The 15,242-nt window shown below is 40.5% G+C and overlaps 1 protein-coding gene across 1 annotated transcript; it reads right to left on the bottom strand.

Moving 5' to 3' along the window:
* Positions 1 to 6,359: 6,359 nt before the first annotated feature.
* hsbp1l1 (heat shock factor binding protein 1 like 1) lies at positions 6,360 to 12,487 on the bottom strand. Its single transcript, XM_087834961.1, has 3 exons — positions 12,291 to 12,487; positions 12,126 to 12,192; positions 6,360 to 8,899 (listed from the first exon to the last, which is right to left on the bottom strand). Exons 1-3 carry the CDS (start codon positions 12,333 to 12,335, stop codon positions 8,805 to 8,807), a joined length of 207 nt encoding a protein of 68 aa, XP_087691087.1. The 5' UTR covers positions 12,336 to 12,487; the 3' UTR covers positions 6,360 to 8,804.
* Between the last annotated feature and the right edge of the window lie 2,755 nt (positions 12,488 to 15,242).

Genomic DNA, 15,242 nt, shown 5'->3' with positions numbered 1-15,242 from the left:
ATGTTTCTACTGTTAGCTTACAGACACACAGCTGTATACTTCTTACAGAGGGAAATGATTTATTACATTTAGATTCATGCTGCATGGTCACAATAAACTAAACCTGCCAAGTTACTGTTACAATAACCCAAACAGGCGCATTTCTCTATCGTTGTGTCTGCAGCACTGCTGTGATGAGGTCAGAGTGGAAATTACAACACTTCTGTATCTAATTTCAACTCAACAAACAGCTCAGTGCAAGTTATCAAGTACCTAATGCTAAAACACGTACTGTCTGTATGTTAGATAAAAGTGCAAGAAGACCAGATGAATATAAACACACTATTTATTGTGTGCTGTCATACTGTGGAGATACTGTAAAAAAAACAAAAAAACATGGCATTTCTATAGTAAATGGTGAAAAAACAGGAACTTTTCTCCCTTTTAACTGTTTCTCTCTTATATAAATACTTTGGTGTAGTATGAGAGGCCATGGGGGAGATCTTAATCAACTGTAAAATCCATGAAAATACAAACTCCACAATTTAAGCCCTCCACATTTTAAAAGCGTCCAGTTTGCCGGATTGGAGTCCTTGCTGGGCCAATTCTAGCCCCCGAGCCTTATGTTTGACACCCCTGCTCTAAAGGGCTGCTATTCCCATCAGGTCAGAGTGAGCACTACTGCTACTTAACCCTTTCATGCATAGTGGTCACTACAGGGGACAGCTATTCAAAGGCTGTTTTCTTGTATTTGTGTCAGCGTTGATGGTATACTTGCACATAAACACAACACAGTGTAAATTATTTACCTAAGTGGACGTGTAAAAAACTCTTTGAAAAGTACATGTTTAAAAAAATGAAGTTCAAAAATCTTTTTTCATGCCTAAAGATGAATAAAAATACTTAAGAAAGAATCCTGATTGAGGTTGTCATAATTCATGCATGAAGGGGTTAAGGGCAACATCAGGAAGACGGAGCTGAAAAAGGTGACTGGGTTCGTAGTGATGGAGAGATAAACAGCTGGATCGTAGCTTCTGCTCCACTGCATGAGGAAAGTAGAGGAAGGAAAACCTCAGGCACACGTGAGCATTTGTCCTGGATGGAAAGACGTTAAGAGAAAAGAGAGGAAACCACTTTGGATTATTGACATTTACCTTGTTTCTCACATATTAAGTGAAGTGTGCAAAAGTGGCATTACGGAGAGGGAGAAATAGGGCGAGCAATTGTACACACACTCTCTGAAGTGCCTTACCCTAGCCTGAGTGCTAACCATGTACAGCCATTAAAGCCCCGCTCCCCTACCGCCCACCCGCCCAGCGTGGGCCACAGGGCTGAACCTCTCAGTCTCCAATCGCTGCCGGTCACCGCTCTCCACACACCCACTCACCACTCCACCGCTGAGGAGAAAAGTGTGTGAACTCCATTTACTGCCCCAAGTGCTAAAGTAGTATCATGCAATGCTCAAAGTGTCTCATGCTCACACTGTGCCGGGAGCAGAATCCATCAGCGTGACACCCTCCCCTCTCCCCTGCCTTTGGCTGTTTCCCAAGTACACATAGCTATGCACATGGGTAAACACACATGCACACAAATACACTTACATAGGCTGGCAAATGTCTGCTTTAGCACAGGCAGCCATAGCAACACGGTCAGCAGCGTTCTTGCTCTTTGGCTTCAGTGAGCATCACAACGAGGCCTGGCAGCATTCGAGGCGCACTCACGCACAGGCACACATGTACCCACCTCTACACACACACACACACACACACACACATGCAGCCAGTGTTGTTTGATTTCTGTGTAATATTTCTGCTGGTCTCAAAGGGGATTTGGTGTCTGTCTCAAGAGGAGGAGAGAAAAGTCATGCAAAAAAAAAAAAGGGATTTATACCACTGCCATCTACAGGTGAAACACTGCAAATGCAGCTTTGTGGTTGGCTGTTTTTTGGATTCGCATGGAAAAATAGAAAGGCAAAGCTTACTCTGTGTCTGTTATGCTTACCTTTTGATCATGCATGATTAAAATGTCCAAATGTACTGTTGTGCCATTGGGTTGAACAGCTGAGAACTATCATGGAAAACTACAAAAGCACAAACACCACAATACTGTTTAAGAAAGCACATCTGATCAGAGTTTTAGTCTGTTTCCATCCCCTTCATCAGAAGGTTCACATCACTGTATGAATTATCTCAAATATCAGCAGGAAAACTAATGCATTAAAAAAATAATGCACTGCACTGATGGTCAGAGTAACGCCTGGCACGCTGTCTGTGTTCCAGTTCGTGCTTAAAAAAAAGCTTCCAAAACAAATCATGAAAACTGTTTGTTTTTGCTCTGTGTGCAGGATCGTGGTGAAACAGCAAAAGGACAAAACAGCAAATTCCAATAACATCATCACATGATGCTGCCAGAAGATTTCTGAGTCTGATCTAACAATTGATGTGTTTCAAATTTCATTACTATGCAGGCACATGCTGCTGGACACTTTCAGCACCACGGTCAGCAACAAGCAAATGCACTGCAATGAGCACATGTGACCACTAGAGGGGAGTGTGAGTTCATTTTAGGAGCATTTAGACTTTTTAATCCCACACTTGGGAGCAATACAAGGGACACAAGAAACTGGGCCCAGTCCCATTCACAAACTGACCCCCTCTGAGGCTTTCCCAATGTCAAACCATCAAGTGCATGAGAGCACTGTGACTGATATTAAGCATGGAGTGGCAGTAGACACCTTACCAAAAAAACAAAAACAAAAAATGTGTAGCAATGTGCAAGTGAAAGCTGCACGAAAAAGTCTTAGTCTGTCCATTTTTTATCCTCTTTTAAATTTTAAACATCCAATATGGAAACTTCCTCTTTTTGGGGGAGGGGGGACTTTTTATTTAGTACTTTTTTTGGTAAAACAACCAAACAAGCAACGTATCAACATTCTCTGACATAAGACCATTTAAGAGAAAAACAAAAAAGAAAAACAAAACAATAAAAAAAAAACAGACCAAGACTGATACAATAACATCTCATAGGGGAGATTTATAGCTTTTAATTACAATGTTCCTGAGTTCTTGTTCATTCACACAAGTATCTGGTCACACAGTTCCATCTCTGGTAGAAGATCTCCATCTTCAGTTGCAAGCTTGCTGTCATTCGTTCCATTGTGTGAACTCTTTTCAGTCTCTGTTTCCATTGTGTTATGGATGGTGAGCTTGTTTGTTTCCATTTCAGAGTTATCATTTTCTTAGCTATCACTAAGAGTATTCGCAGAATATATTTTTCATCTATGGTATACATCTCTCTAGGTATAACTCCCAAGAGAAATATGGTTGGGTTTAGTGGAATATTTACTTGTAGGATTTTCTCTTTTTCTTCTTTGATTCTTATCCAGAAACCTTGAATTATTGGACAGTCCCAAAAGATATGTCAACAGTCTCCTGTTTCCCCACATTTTCGCCACCATAGTTCTGCATTTAGTTCCTTACAATGTGAGATTACAAGAGGTGTATTAAAAAATCAAATTTTACATTATAAATAAATTTCTCTTCCCATACATTATCAGTGATAATAATATGTAGTTCTAGTTCCCATTTCTCTTTAATATGGTCTGTATTTTGGCATGTCTCATTTGTAAGCCTTTTGTAAATATGAGAAACATGTTTCTTAGTTAGGAGATGTTTTTCTGTAATATTAATAAAGTATTCTTCTATGCTGTTAGGAAATTTATTGATCAAGTCTCTTTCTTTATGGTTTCCAACTTCCTCCTTCTTTAGGAGGAAGTTGGAAATGTTCTTGGAGCTGGCGAAATGATTTGAGCTCTGTTCCATTAAAAAATGGATTTATTGTGTAAAGGCCTGCATTGGTCCATCTACTAAAGCCACTGTCCCACACAGAAGGCAAGAATTCTACAGGGTGGGCCATTTACATGGATACACCGTAATAAAATGGGAATGGTTGGTGATATTAAAGTCCTGTTTGTAACTTTATTCTTTCATGAGTTATTTACAAGTTTCTGACCACTTATTAAATATGTTCAATGTGCTGCCCATTGTGTTGGATTGTCAATGCAACCCTCTTCTCCCACACACTGATAGCAACACCGCAGGAAAAATGCCAGCACAGGCATCCCATATCCGTAGTTTCAGGTGCTGCACATCTCGTATCTTCACACCATAGACGATTGCCTTCAGATGACCCCAAAGATAAAAGTCTAAGGGGGTCAGATCGGGAGACCTTGGGGGCCATTCAACTGGCCCACGACGACCAATCCACTTTCTAGGAAACTGTTCATCTAGGAATGCTTGGACCTGGCACCCATAATGTGGTGGTGCACCATCTTGCTGGAAAAACTCAGGGAACGTGCCAGCTTCAGTGCATAAAGGGGGAAACACATCATCATGTAGCAATTTCAAATATCCAGTGGCCTTGAGGTTTCCATTGATGAACAATGGACCCACTATCGTTGTACCCCATATACCACACCAAACCATCACTTTTGTTGGTCCAACAGTCTTGGAGGGATCCATCCAATGTGGGTTAGTGTGTCAGACCAATAGTGGTGGTTTTGTTTGTTAACTTCACCATTTGCATAAAAGTTTGCCTCATCACTGAACAATATCTTCTGCGTGAACTGAGGGTCCTGTTCCAATTTTTGTTTTGCCCATTCTGCAAATTCTGTGCGTCAATCTGGGTCATCCTCGTTGAGATGCTACAGTAGCTGGAGTTTGTAAGGGTGCCATTTGTGAGTAGCTAATATCCGCCGAAGGGATGTTCAACTAATGCCACTCTCCAGTGACATGCGGCGAGTGCTACGCTGTGGGCTCTTGCTGAATGAAGCTAGGACAGCCACTAATGTTTCTTCATTAGTGACAGTTTTCTTGCGTCCACATTTTGGCAAATCCAACACTGAACCAGTTTCACAAAACTTAGCAAACAGTTTGCTAACTGTAGCATGGGAGATGGGTGGTCTCGTAGGGTGTCTTGCATTGAAATCTGCTGCAATGACCCGGTTACTGTGTTCACCAGATATCAACACAATTTCGATCCGCGTGTTAACCTCTTTGACATGTCAATGGCTGTGAACAAAGAGAAACTTGTAAATAACTCATGAAAGAATAAAGTTACGTTGAAACCAAGCACACCATTGTTTTTCTTGTGACATTACCAATAAGTTTGATGTGTCACATGGACCTCTTCTTATTGAAAAAAAAAAGTTGTATCCAAGATGGCCGACTTCTAAATGGCCACCATGGTCACCACCCATCTTGAGGAGTTTGCCCCCTCACATATACTAATATGCCACAATATCACCAACCACTCCCATTTTATTACGGTGTATCCATATAAATGGCCCACCCTGTATATTGTCTCTCACTGGCATGGCTCTCGAGATGGACAAAGGGACCCCCATTTTTTTTCCTTATTGTTGTCCACACCTTCAGAGTATGTTTTATCCAGTCATTCTCTATTTTTAGGGCTTTAATCAATTTTGAATTAATGAAGGGTAATGTTAATAAGGATATGTTCTTGGCTGTGCTGTGTTCCATCTGAACCCATCCAGTTTCCTGGTCATTTCTAATCCTCTTTAAAATAAAAAGTTTAATCTCCACAAGGGGGCAGTGTTTTACCAGAAAAGTGATTCACCTGTTTAGGTATAAACAAAGAAATGCACAGTACCTCCTAAATGTGTGTGGTCTCCACATCCTTACCCTCTAAGCTCAAGCTAATTTTAATACTCACAGTCAGTGGATTCAATAATGTGATTAAAATGATCACAAAAGCTTTTCCTTTTCTTCCTTCGCAGGATCAGGATGCTGGTAAGATTTCTATCAACTTGTTGTTGACAGCATACAACATAACTGAAAACCACATTCAGTAATTAGAGGGCACTTTTTTAAGAATATGAGTCGGATCCGGAGCAGATTTAAAGGGTTTTTCTCTTTTCCCATGCTCCACCTCTCCACACAGGTTTACGGAATTTGGATTGGTAGCAATCGACATGTGTCTGTTGCAGTTTTGACCTTAAATTCACTGGTCCGTCCCTGGTGGGAGCCCTGTCTGCTGGACCAGTCAAAGTTCTTAAAGACCCAATAATTGGAGTCTTCTTTGCTAATATTTAGAAACAGCTACTCTCCAAATACAACACACCACAGTTCACATTTTTACCTGCATTTCTTGCTAACTTGTTGCCTTTATAGTCCACATACTGCAAAGCAATGTAGAAAGTGTTAGCGCTACACATTCAGTTAAAGCCCCTCTTCCTCAGAGGGCAGTCCGGCCCTTGTTCACTACTACAGGTTTAATTCATTTTATTTTCCTAATTTCCTCAATACACTGGATGCTGTACGTGAAACAAAGTTACACTGACAAAGAGAACATGTAGAAAAATTTAATGAGGGTGGACACGCTGATATTGCACATTAAATGATATTAAGGTCACAAAAAACTGCATAGATATTAAACAGCATCATCTCCCAGAAATGCTACATTTAAACTGATAATTACATTTTTATTTTATGCATAGATGCAAAGTTAACAAGTGCCTTTCAGGATTTAGACTCAATGTTATAATCACAATATTTCAACAAAAAATGGAAATAAATACTTGCAGTAAATAAATGAAAAACATTTTCCTATTTTCCCCAATGAGCTACTGTCACTGATGCCACGTGTCTTGATTTGACGTGTGAATCTACTGAACAGCCTGAGGCAATGTAAGCACTGTAGCATCCTGGGTAATGTTTCCCTGGTCATTTTAAGTATAGAGTAAATATTTAACACTTTAGTTCAGGGGTGTCAAACTCAAATACACAGTGGGCCAAAATTCAAAACTGGAACAAAGTCGCGGGCTAACGTTAATATTTATTGAACTATATTTATTCCTCCAGATATAAGAATGAATCTTTTCTTATGGACACGTTTTGCTGAAAAACTGAATATGGAACAAGCAAAGCTTAATACTAAATATATATATTAACTGTATAATACCAGTAGGCCAGCTCTAATAGTAATTTGGTATGGCAGCCTAATTACATTTGGCCCGCGGGCCAGAGTTTGACACCTATGCTTTAGTTTAACAATAACTAAAGTATCTTCACTTTGTAACTTGCCAGGAGCTGGACTATAGTCCACCAATAAAACAAAAATATTTTCTAGCTGTGATGTTTTTATCTCAGGTTGAGCTTTTTAACCAGCTTAAACACTTGTTGTGCAAGAGCACGTGTGTTGTGGACAAGCAGAACTGACTGCACTGCTGACTATTCACTGATATTTGTGTCACACTGTGATAAAGAGTTGAGTGCGCTTTGAGTGCTCGGACAGAGTAGAGAAGTGCTATATAAGAACCAGTCCATTTACCATTTACCATAAAGCAGTCAGAATGTTCAACATACAGCCATCAGAGCAGACCAAACCTGCCCAATTCTGATAAGTGCCACAGATACATAACAACCATCGTACTAATAGGTGGGAACCTGCCCAGGTGCATCACTGTTGCAGTTCAGTGCTGAGCACCATGTTCCTCTGCCTCGATGTTCAGCTGCTTTGTGTGAGAGAGGATCTTTTCAGTCAGGTGGACATACTGCAACCATGCTGGACTGCAGATCTGCTGCAACATTCAGAACTACCAGAACCGCAGCAGGTAAACAGCTGGTTCATGTGCCGCTAAGCGTCAAAGACTGTAGAACAGAAGGCAGACTGCTGTCAGTAGTGCTGTCCATGAAGGTGGCCCTCTTCATACACACGATGAGACACTTGTTGAAAAGCAGCTGGTTTATTGCTCACTGAGTACTTTCTCATAAAGTACTCAGTACCAAAGTAAAACATTTACAGACGAGAAACTTATAAATCTAACTATTAACTGATTTGGGTTTTTTTTCCTATTTGGGTTTTCAGCCACATGTGTGAGTGCATGTAACCCCAAAGTGATGCTACAAATAGAATCAAAATCTCTAGAAACCAGTGAACCAGCACAAAAATTAAAAATTCCAACATAAACATTGTGCACCGACACATTACAAACACTACAAGTGTGTAATTTGTGCATTTGTCATATGGAGAACCTGCAATTAGCATTAAGACATCAAAACTTTGAGAACTCCTGGTCTCCACATCAGTAAAACTCAAGGATCCAGAATTCACATCCACAGACGTTACTGAGGTGAAGGTTGTTAGAGATTAAGGGTAATGATGTGCCAGTTAAAGTAAAGACAACCACCGAAACAAGCAAACAATGGTGTTTTAAGACGTTAATAAAGCTTTTATAAATGCACCATGCTGTTGCTTTATTAGACATCCCTGTAGATGCATTTCTGCATAACAGCTTAGCCATCAACCCAGCCTTGAATAAGACAGGCTTGCTTGTAACTGGCTGAGGTTCAGAGAGGTATTTCATTAATTACATGTTTAAAGCCAACACAGACTGTCCTGAGGAGAAGCACACAGCTGAAGTAAGACTTCTGTGAACGCTTCCAGTCACAATGAGAGAGGTCAGCTTTGTCATGCTGGAGTACGAGGCAGAACTGTTGGAACTGATTGCCCAGATTGTACAGGTGTACCTAATGAAGTGGTAAGAGGCTGTATTTTATGAGTTGGAAAAGTGGAAAATTAAACTGTCTGATTGGAGGACATTGCTTCCAATAAATCTTCGAGGTTACCCTGATTGGATATGATCTGAACAGCACATCATAGCAGCTGGAAAAATAAGGACATGTTAACATGAGATTCACTACTTCAGGTGGGACTTCACCATCTGAAGTCCCGCTTCAAGACCGATGAAGTGTGAGGTCACAACAGGAAACAGCTCATTGGACAGATGAGGTGTCAGCCTGGCGTCACTTTGAAGATGCCTGCGCCTCCATACCAGCCTGTGTCATGAGCTCAGTGACGTTTCTCTCAAGGTCGTTGATGCGGGTTCCCATCTGATCAAGTGTGAGCATTAAGAAACAAACAAGTCGGCATTCATGAGAAGCTAACTACATCTACAATATGTTCATTTTTTCCCAGCCGTTTGAATAACACCACCTCTGAGACCAGGAGCGGAGGTCAGAGGACACATTTGTCAAAACTGCCAGTTATGAACAAAAACACTGATAACGCAACAGCAGCAGTGATGATGACGCTGGCACAGAGTCTGTTTACACACTGCAAAGAGGCGGAGCTGTTACTGACACTGTGAGCTCAGGTAGAGTGAAAGAAAACTTGCTTCTAGTGCCTAAAACAGCAGCACTGTTCCTGTGATCACCATTAAAACCTTTACTGGGAAAAAGCAAGCGTCAGTCTTTCATCAAAGCACCTGACCAGCAAACTCCAACATGAATAAGAGCAAACTTTGTAGCAGCCCCATCCTCGCTGATTGTTTGACACACAGAAAAATCTGCAGTAAGGCAGACCTGCAGATGGACTCTTCACTTTATTCATTCATTATACAGCTCGCTGAAGCAAACAGGGGTGAGTCTAAAGGGGGGCATGGGGTGTACTAGACCATATTTATTTCAAGGCTTTTGTAACATTTTTCTGATTGAAAACGAAATAATATAAAATATTGTGTTAATTAAAACCATGTTAATATTTAAAAATATAAAAATAAAAGCTTTTTTCATAGCTAATAAAACATACATGAGAGCCACTGACCTGGGGGTTGTTCGGTTGGACACTGAATTATAAATAATATTACATAATGTCTACACCATCATTGGCTCCTGTTAACATCAGAAAGTCTTCCAGGAAGTAAAGGTACATTTTAATGCCGTTGTTTAAATACTTGAGATTAATATAAATTTATAGGATTTAAGAAAATATTTTCTTTTAAAAATTACATTTCAACATGGCACATAAATACAATTAAAGGGCTTGTTTGGGGTTTTTGACAGATGTTGCAGTTAAACTTTAAAACACTGCAATTTCTAAAATAGAAACCACTGAGCATTTTATTGTGACAGACCCATGTTTTCTCTTTTGTCTTATTAATTAGTGATTATAAATATTCAAAAGTATTTCTTATCCAATTGCACGATCTGATATCCTCGTGTTGGTGTTGTTCCCACATCATCATCATAATAAATGTTGTTCCAGATTCAACATTGCAAGTGAGCAATCACATTGTTGTGACGTCATACTTTTGCGACTTTGGAAAAAAAATGCCTTGGAAAAAGGAAAAAAAAAAAAAAAAAAAGAATGTACTTAACATGCGAGAAACCACCTCTGTCCGCCAATCCAGCAATTAGAATTCGTTGCATTTCAGGATACTGTTCTTTAATAAACGGTAAGCATTATACATATTGTTCTTGCAACATTGGAATTTCATAAATGAATGAATCGCTTGGCTTGCAAAAGTATGACGTCACAACAATGTGATTGGTCACTTGCAATGTTGAACCTGGAACAACATTTATTCTGATGATGTGGGAACAACACCGCCACGAGGATATCAGATCATCCTATCCGATTAGTCAATTAATCGATGGAACAATTGACAGATTACTCCGTTACTAAAATAATCGATAGCTGCAGCTCTGTTAGGTTTTAATAACTCTTTGATCCCCTGCTGTAAATTTGTAAGTTTGTTCATTTAGTTGTAAGTGAACAATCTTTTATTTTTATGAAATAATATCAAATGTCACTGAATTCAAACATAACATGACTCAGTACTCGGTGGAGAAGCCCTTGTTGGCGATTTTACCCATTTAGAATTAATGCATCTCACAGCATACAGAGTGTTCAGAGCACAAGTGACCCGCATATTGCAGCAGGGCAATTACATCCAAACCCCTCAGGGCGCTTTTGTTTATTTTTGTCTGAGCTTCGATTTTATTGCAATTGCTTTTCAATAAATGATTTACTGCAATTTCAAGCTGCATCTCCATTTCTGTGTGTATTTTCTGACTACATCAGCAACAGCTTGAGCGTTTAGTTTTGGGTCACTACCATGCTGTAAGACCCTTCTTCGGTGTTTTTGCTGAGGGAAGGGGTTTATATGTGGAACATGGCTCTGTCCTTTGGCCCCTCTATCTCGTAAAGTCGTCCTGTGCCCCGAACAGAAAAACACCCCCAAAGCATAATGTCTCCACCTCTGTGCTTGACTGTGGGGATGGTGTTCTTCGGGTCATATGCAACATTTCTGTTCCTCCAAACACAATGACTTTGGTTTAATCTGACCACAGGTTGTATGTTCAGTGGTAAACTTAAGACAGGCCTGTACATGTGTACATGCTGGTCCATACCCTCCTCAGGATAATCCTCATCCAATGCAAGATCTTACATGCAGCTCCAGACCCAGGGTGAACAGCTGTCACCTCCTCACCAAACTTCTTGCTGTTGGTCTTGGGCAGGTCTACAAACTTGTCCCCAATGTCCTTTGACAGGACAGCTCTGGTCTTGCCAATGGTGGCAGAGAGGTTAGAATGGAGGACACTGATTTTGTGTGCTTTATACACTGAAATAGTTGAGACCAGCAGTATCTGTAACTGACTGACTGAGGTGTGCACCACATGGGCAGACAGCCAATCTGTGGGAGTCAGAATTCTGGTATACTAATTTCACCCAGTGACACTCAAATCAGTGTAAATTCATTTATAACCATTCATTTCTTCGTGAGTGAGGAAACTTACAAAGGATCAAATAATGATTTCTCCAACCATAATCACCCCTCGTCACTGACACATTTTCAAGTAGACAAAGCTCAATTTCTGAGTATCTTCCCATCTTTTAACACACATTTCACTGTTGACTCTTTTACAGGAAGAAATCTCGTTACTGGGTGCCAATGTGCCTTAAACAGATAATTACTATATAAACATATACAGTAGCAGAAGTCACAGACAGAATGTCACATTTGACAGAGCTTTGTCTCATTTGATTTTCTTCATACTGCACTTTTAAGTGATTGTTGTATGAAAACCAAAAATGACGTGATTTTTAAAGAAGACTTATAGCAGTGGCGCTAAACTTGTACAACAGTTGAACAGTTCAAGAGTCTCGGTAGCGGTCGGTCGCCCTCTAGTGGCCACGTGTTTATTGACGGGAGTCAAAGTTAAAGTCTCATTAGTGAGCTCATTGCTCTCAGGTGCGTCTTAGCAAGCAGAACTTTGAGCCGACTGACTGCGTGGATAAAACGCGCCTGAAATGGAAGAAAACACGGCTGGAAAAAAGGATATGTTTGGACTCCAGCTGTTCAGAGATGCTCTGGAATCTTTGCTCAAGTCGCTGCATGGTTGCCTCCATCTAAACGGACGAGAGAAGGAAACTCGTTCTTACACAGATGTTTGTCTGCCCGGGTTGTGCTTTTTACAAGACACGTAGGTCACATGAAACAAACTCACCGCCTCGGTCATGTCTTCAGCTGCTTTGCACTCTGTTTTAGACATGGTGTCTCCAGACACACACACACAACCCGCTCGGCTACACTCAAACAAGCCGCACACACGCCTGACTGGGACTGTTTTGCCGCACCGGCCTGTGACACCCAGGTTAAAAAATCCCAAATGAGTTTCCTTTCTGTGACGCTGGCGGTGACTCCCTTAACTTTGCGGTATGCAGAGTTGACACAAACTTCCGCTTGTGGCGCTCGTCCCTTCAAAATAAAAGCGTCGCAGAGAGACTAAAGATCACCCTGAAGACTAAATGGAAAACAAGGGAGCTTCATTCAGAGTCTTCAGGCTGTGTAGAAGAATAAAAGACGTCATTACCAAATACTGACTTTCAAGGTTGCTAGAAACTCAAAAACTCCTTGTATGTACTCCATGAATGTCCATGTGTATTTGCACGGTTACATAAATGACTGCATCTATTTCCCATTTAATATAAATGCAAATGTAAATTTCTATATGAAGAAATAAGGTGCAGTTCAAGACTCCTCACAGTGCTGCATTAAATATGCTGACAAATTGTCTGCATAAACTTTGGATCCAGTACAAGGATCTGTGGCTCTGCATTGCAATTTCTGTTTAAACCCACCCAGTAAAAGAGAAAACCACCAAAGCATCCTCTGCCCACTGTCTATTTGTATCAAGACGTGACAAGCTCAGAGTCTGTAGACACCAGAGTCTAACTTTGTTGCTTCTCTGTTAAACACCAAATTAAACCTCATAGAACCACATTAAAAGTCCCAGTGCGCGGGCAAAACCTGTGACTCAGGTGACTAAGTGTCCCGCTTTATGTGAGAATAGCTTTTTTTTTTATCTATTTCCCCCACCACATTTATTAAGATAATGTCCCACATTTTGATTGTTTCTAGTTTAAAGCCTGAGCTGCAGGTCACGTTTGCCCAGTGGATGTGAAGTAACAGGGAGGTCTTTTTCTCACACTTAGTGGTAAACTTAGGAAACCTTCAAGTCACCACATTTTTTTTTCAGCTACAGACGATTTTATTTCAATATGATTTTTTTTTTCTAGAAGATTTTTTATTTTTTAAATTTGGCACAAGGGTGAATAGCTATGGCCTAAATGTACACTGTATATGTAAGTTGCATAATTGGCTCATAATTGCAAGGTTTGACTCTTAAATTTTTGTGCCAATCTGTGATATTACCAAGGTGTAAATGCCAACAGCTTTGACATGAGGGTAGGATCATTTAGTCTTTTTGATTTGGATATAATACACTCATCAGTGTTAACTGGTGACCATTCTGGATAAAATAGACATAGAATAGGAACACGTCTAACACCAGAGATTTCTAAGAATGGGTGGATTCATCCTTAAAGTCGTCCAGAAGAGCCAGCGTGCGTTTAAGACGACTGAAAGATTAAGAGGGGCGAGAGGTTGAGGTTGTTTCTCTCTGTTAGCCCTGAGACAGGCTGGTGATCTGCCCAAGGTTTACCCCACCTCTCACACCCGATCTCACCCTAAGCCAGCTGGGATATACCCAACCCAACCCTGAATTTAATAAGTGGGGGAAATGGATAGATTGGAATTTATGCTAATAAAGTCCACTTAATTTAATTGTTAATAATGAGGCAGATCACATTCAGGGGGATAATATTGATACAATGACCATGAAGACAAACTGTGAGTTTGAATTTAAGCAGCAAAGCTGTAAAAGTAAAACTCTTCACGCAAGTAAACAGATTAGAAAACACACCACGCCACACGTGTGAGCTGGAAACTCTGTTGAATTCAGTCTTGTGCTGTGGCAGGATGTCTACAGTATAAATGTCCACAAGGCATTTCATCCAGGTAAAGGCGCAAAGCAAAAAAAAACCCAAAAAACGAAAACCCACTTGTTTTCCCCAATTTCCGCCTTTTATTTTGAAGGCGAATATTGTTACATTTCCGTTGTTGTAGCAGCTGCCTTTCTCATCCTTAACTGTGACAGTGGCGGAGATTTGTATGCGTGCAGCACATGGGACAAACATTTTTTAACTCTTTGTAAACTGGTTTATCCTGCCAGTCAGGTCGCTGTGGGTTTTGTTGCTGCGCCCCCAGAATGAGGCTTTGGTTTTTATGTAATACATTATCCTGCTCACTGTGAGAGATGAGAGAAAACAGCTGTCTGCCATGAGGGTTACATAACTTTTATTAAGCCTTTATAAATCTTTCTTTATTTCAGGGAGTGTCTCTTTCACTCCTGCTGAATATAATACATTTATACTGTACATCATTACAACGGCTTGTTAAAATGGACTGCAGTGATTAAGGGATGGACTGTACAAAGGAAGAAGTCAGCTAACATAAACCAGGTTACATGAAATATTGAAGAAGATGTTGCTCTACAGTCAGTGCAGAAAACAGGCAGAAGCAGATGTGTCACTTTGTTTTAGGCCTCTTCAGTTGAAGTTAACTGAAATATTCATTGTCTGCAGCAGGGCCGGATTAACCTGCTTAGTGTTCTCGGGGCAAAGACTGTGGGGCTGTAGCTGTAGCTGTATGATGCACACTGAGGACTGCTTTTGAGATTTGTGAGAGCGAAAATGTTTCTTACTACTGTTAGCAAGTGATAGAAATAATTAAAACTGTCCACTGCAGCTTGTGTCTGTGCAGCTCATTGAGCATCTTTGTTCTTTGTTCTGCTCCCCTTTTCTTTCATCTCTTTCCCCTAGTTCACCCCCTAAAAAGCTGAGGCAGGCTGCACAGCGCTGACCCTGGATCTCTTCCTCCCCACTCTCACCAAGCACTTTGGAATTCTCTCTAATATTATACAGTCTTTCTAAATAAATTACAGTTAAACTGAATGATTTTTGTGGTTTTTGCACTTCTTCAGATATCCTGTTTGACACCTCCTGCTCTGCGGTTTGTGTCAATGTTCACAAATATAAATCCATTTTAAAAAGCTAAG

Source organism: Neolamprologus brichardi, chromosome 22 (assembly GCF_056152115.1).
Source record: "Neolamprologus brichardi isolate AB-2024 chromosome 22, ASM5615211v1, whole genome shotgun sequence".
Classification (NCBI taxonomy): Eukaryota; Metazoa; Chordata; class Actinopteri; order Cichliformes; family Cichlidae; genus Neolamprologus; species Neolamprologus brichardi.
This window is presented reverse-complemented; position numbering and strand designations above follow the sequence as displayed.

What these genes read in the sequence shown, in the direction of transcription:
- hsbp1l1 (XM_087834961.1), bottom strand. Translation starts at nt 12,335, where the DNA reads ATGTCTAAAACAGAGTGCAAAGCAGCTGAAGACATGACCGAGGCG. An exon ending in CTGAAGACATGACCGAGGCG is followed by an intron (nt 12,193 to 12,290) that starts GTGAGTTTGTTT and finishes TCGTCCGTTTAG; the next exon opens with ATGGAGGCAACCATGCAGCG. An exon ending in TGAACAGCTGGAGTCCAAAC is followed by an intron (nt 8,900 to 12,125) that starts ATATCCTTTTTT and finishes TAATGCTCACAC; the next exon opens with TTGATCAGATGGGAACCCGC.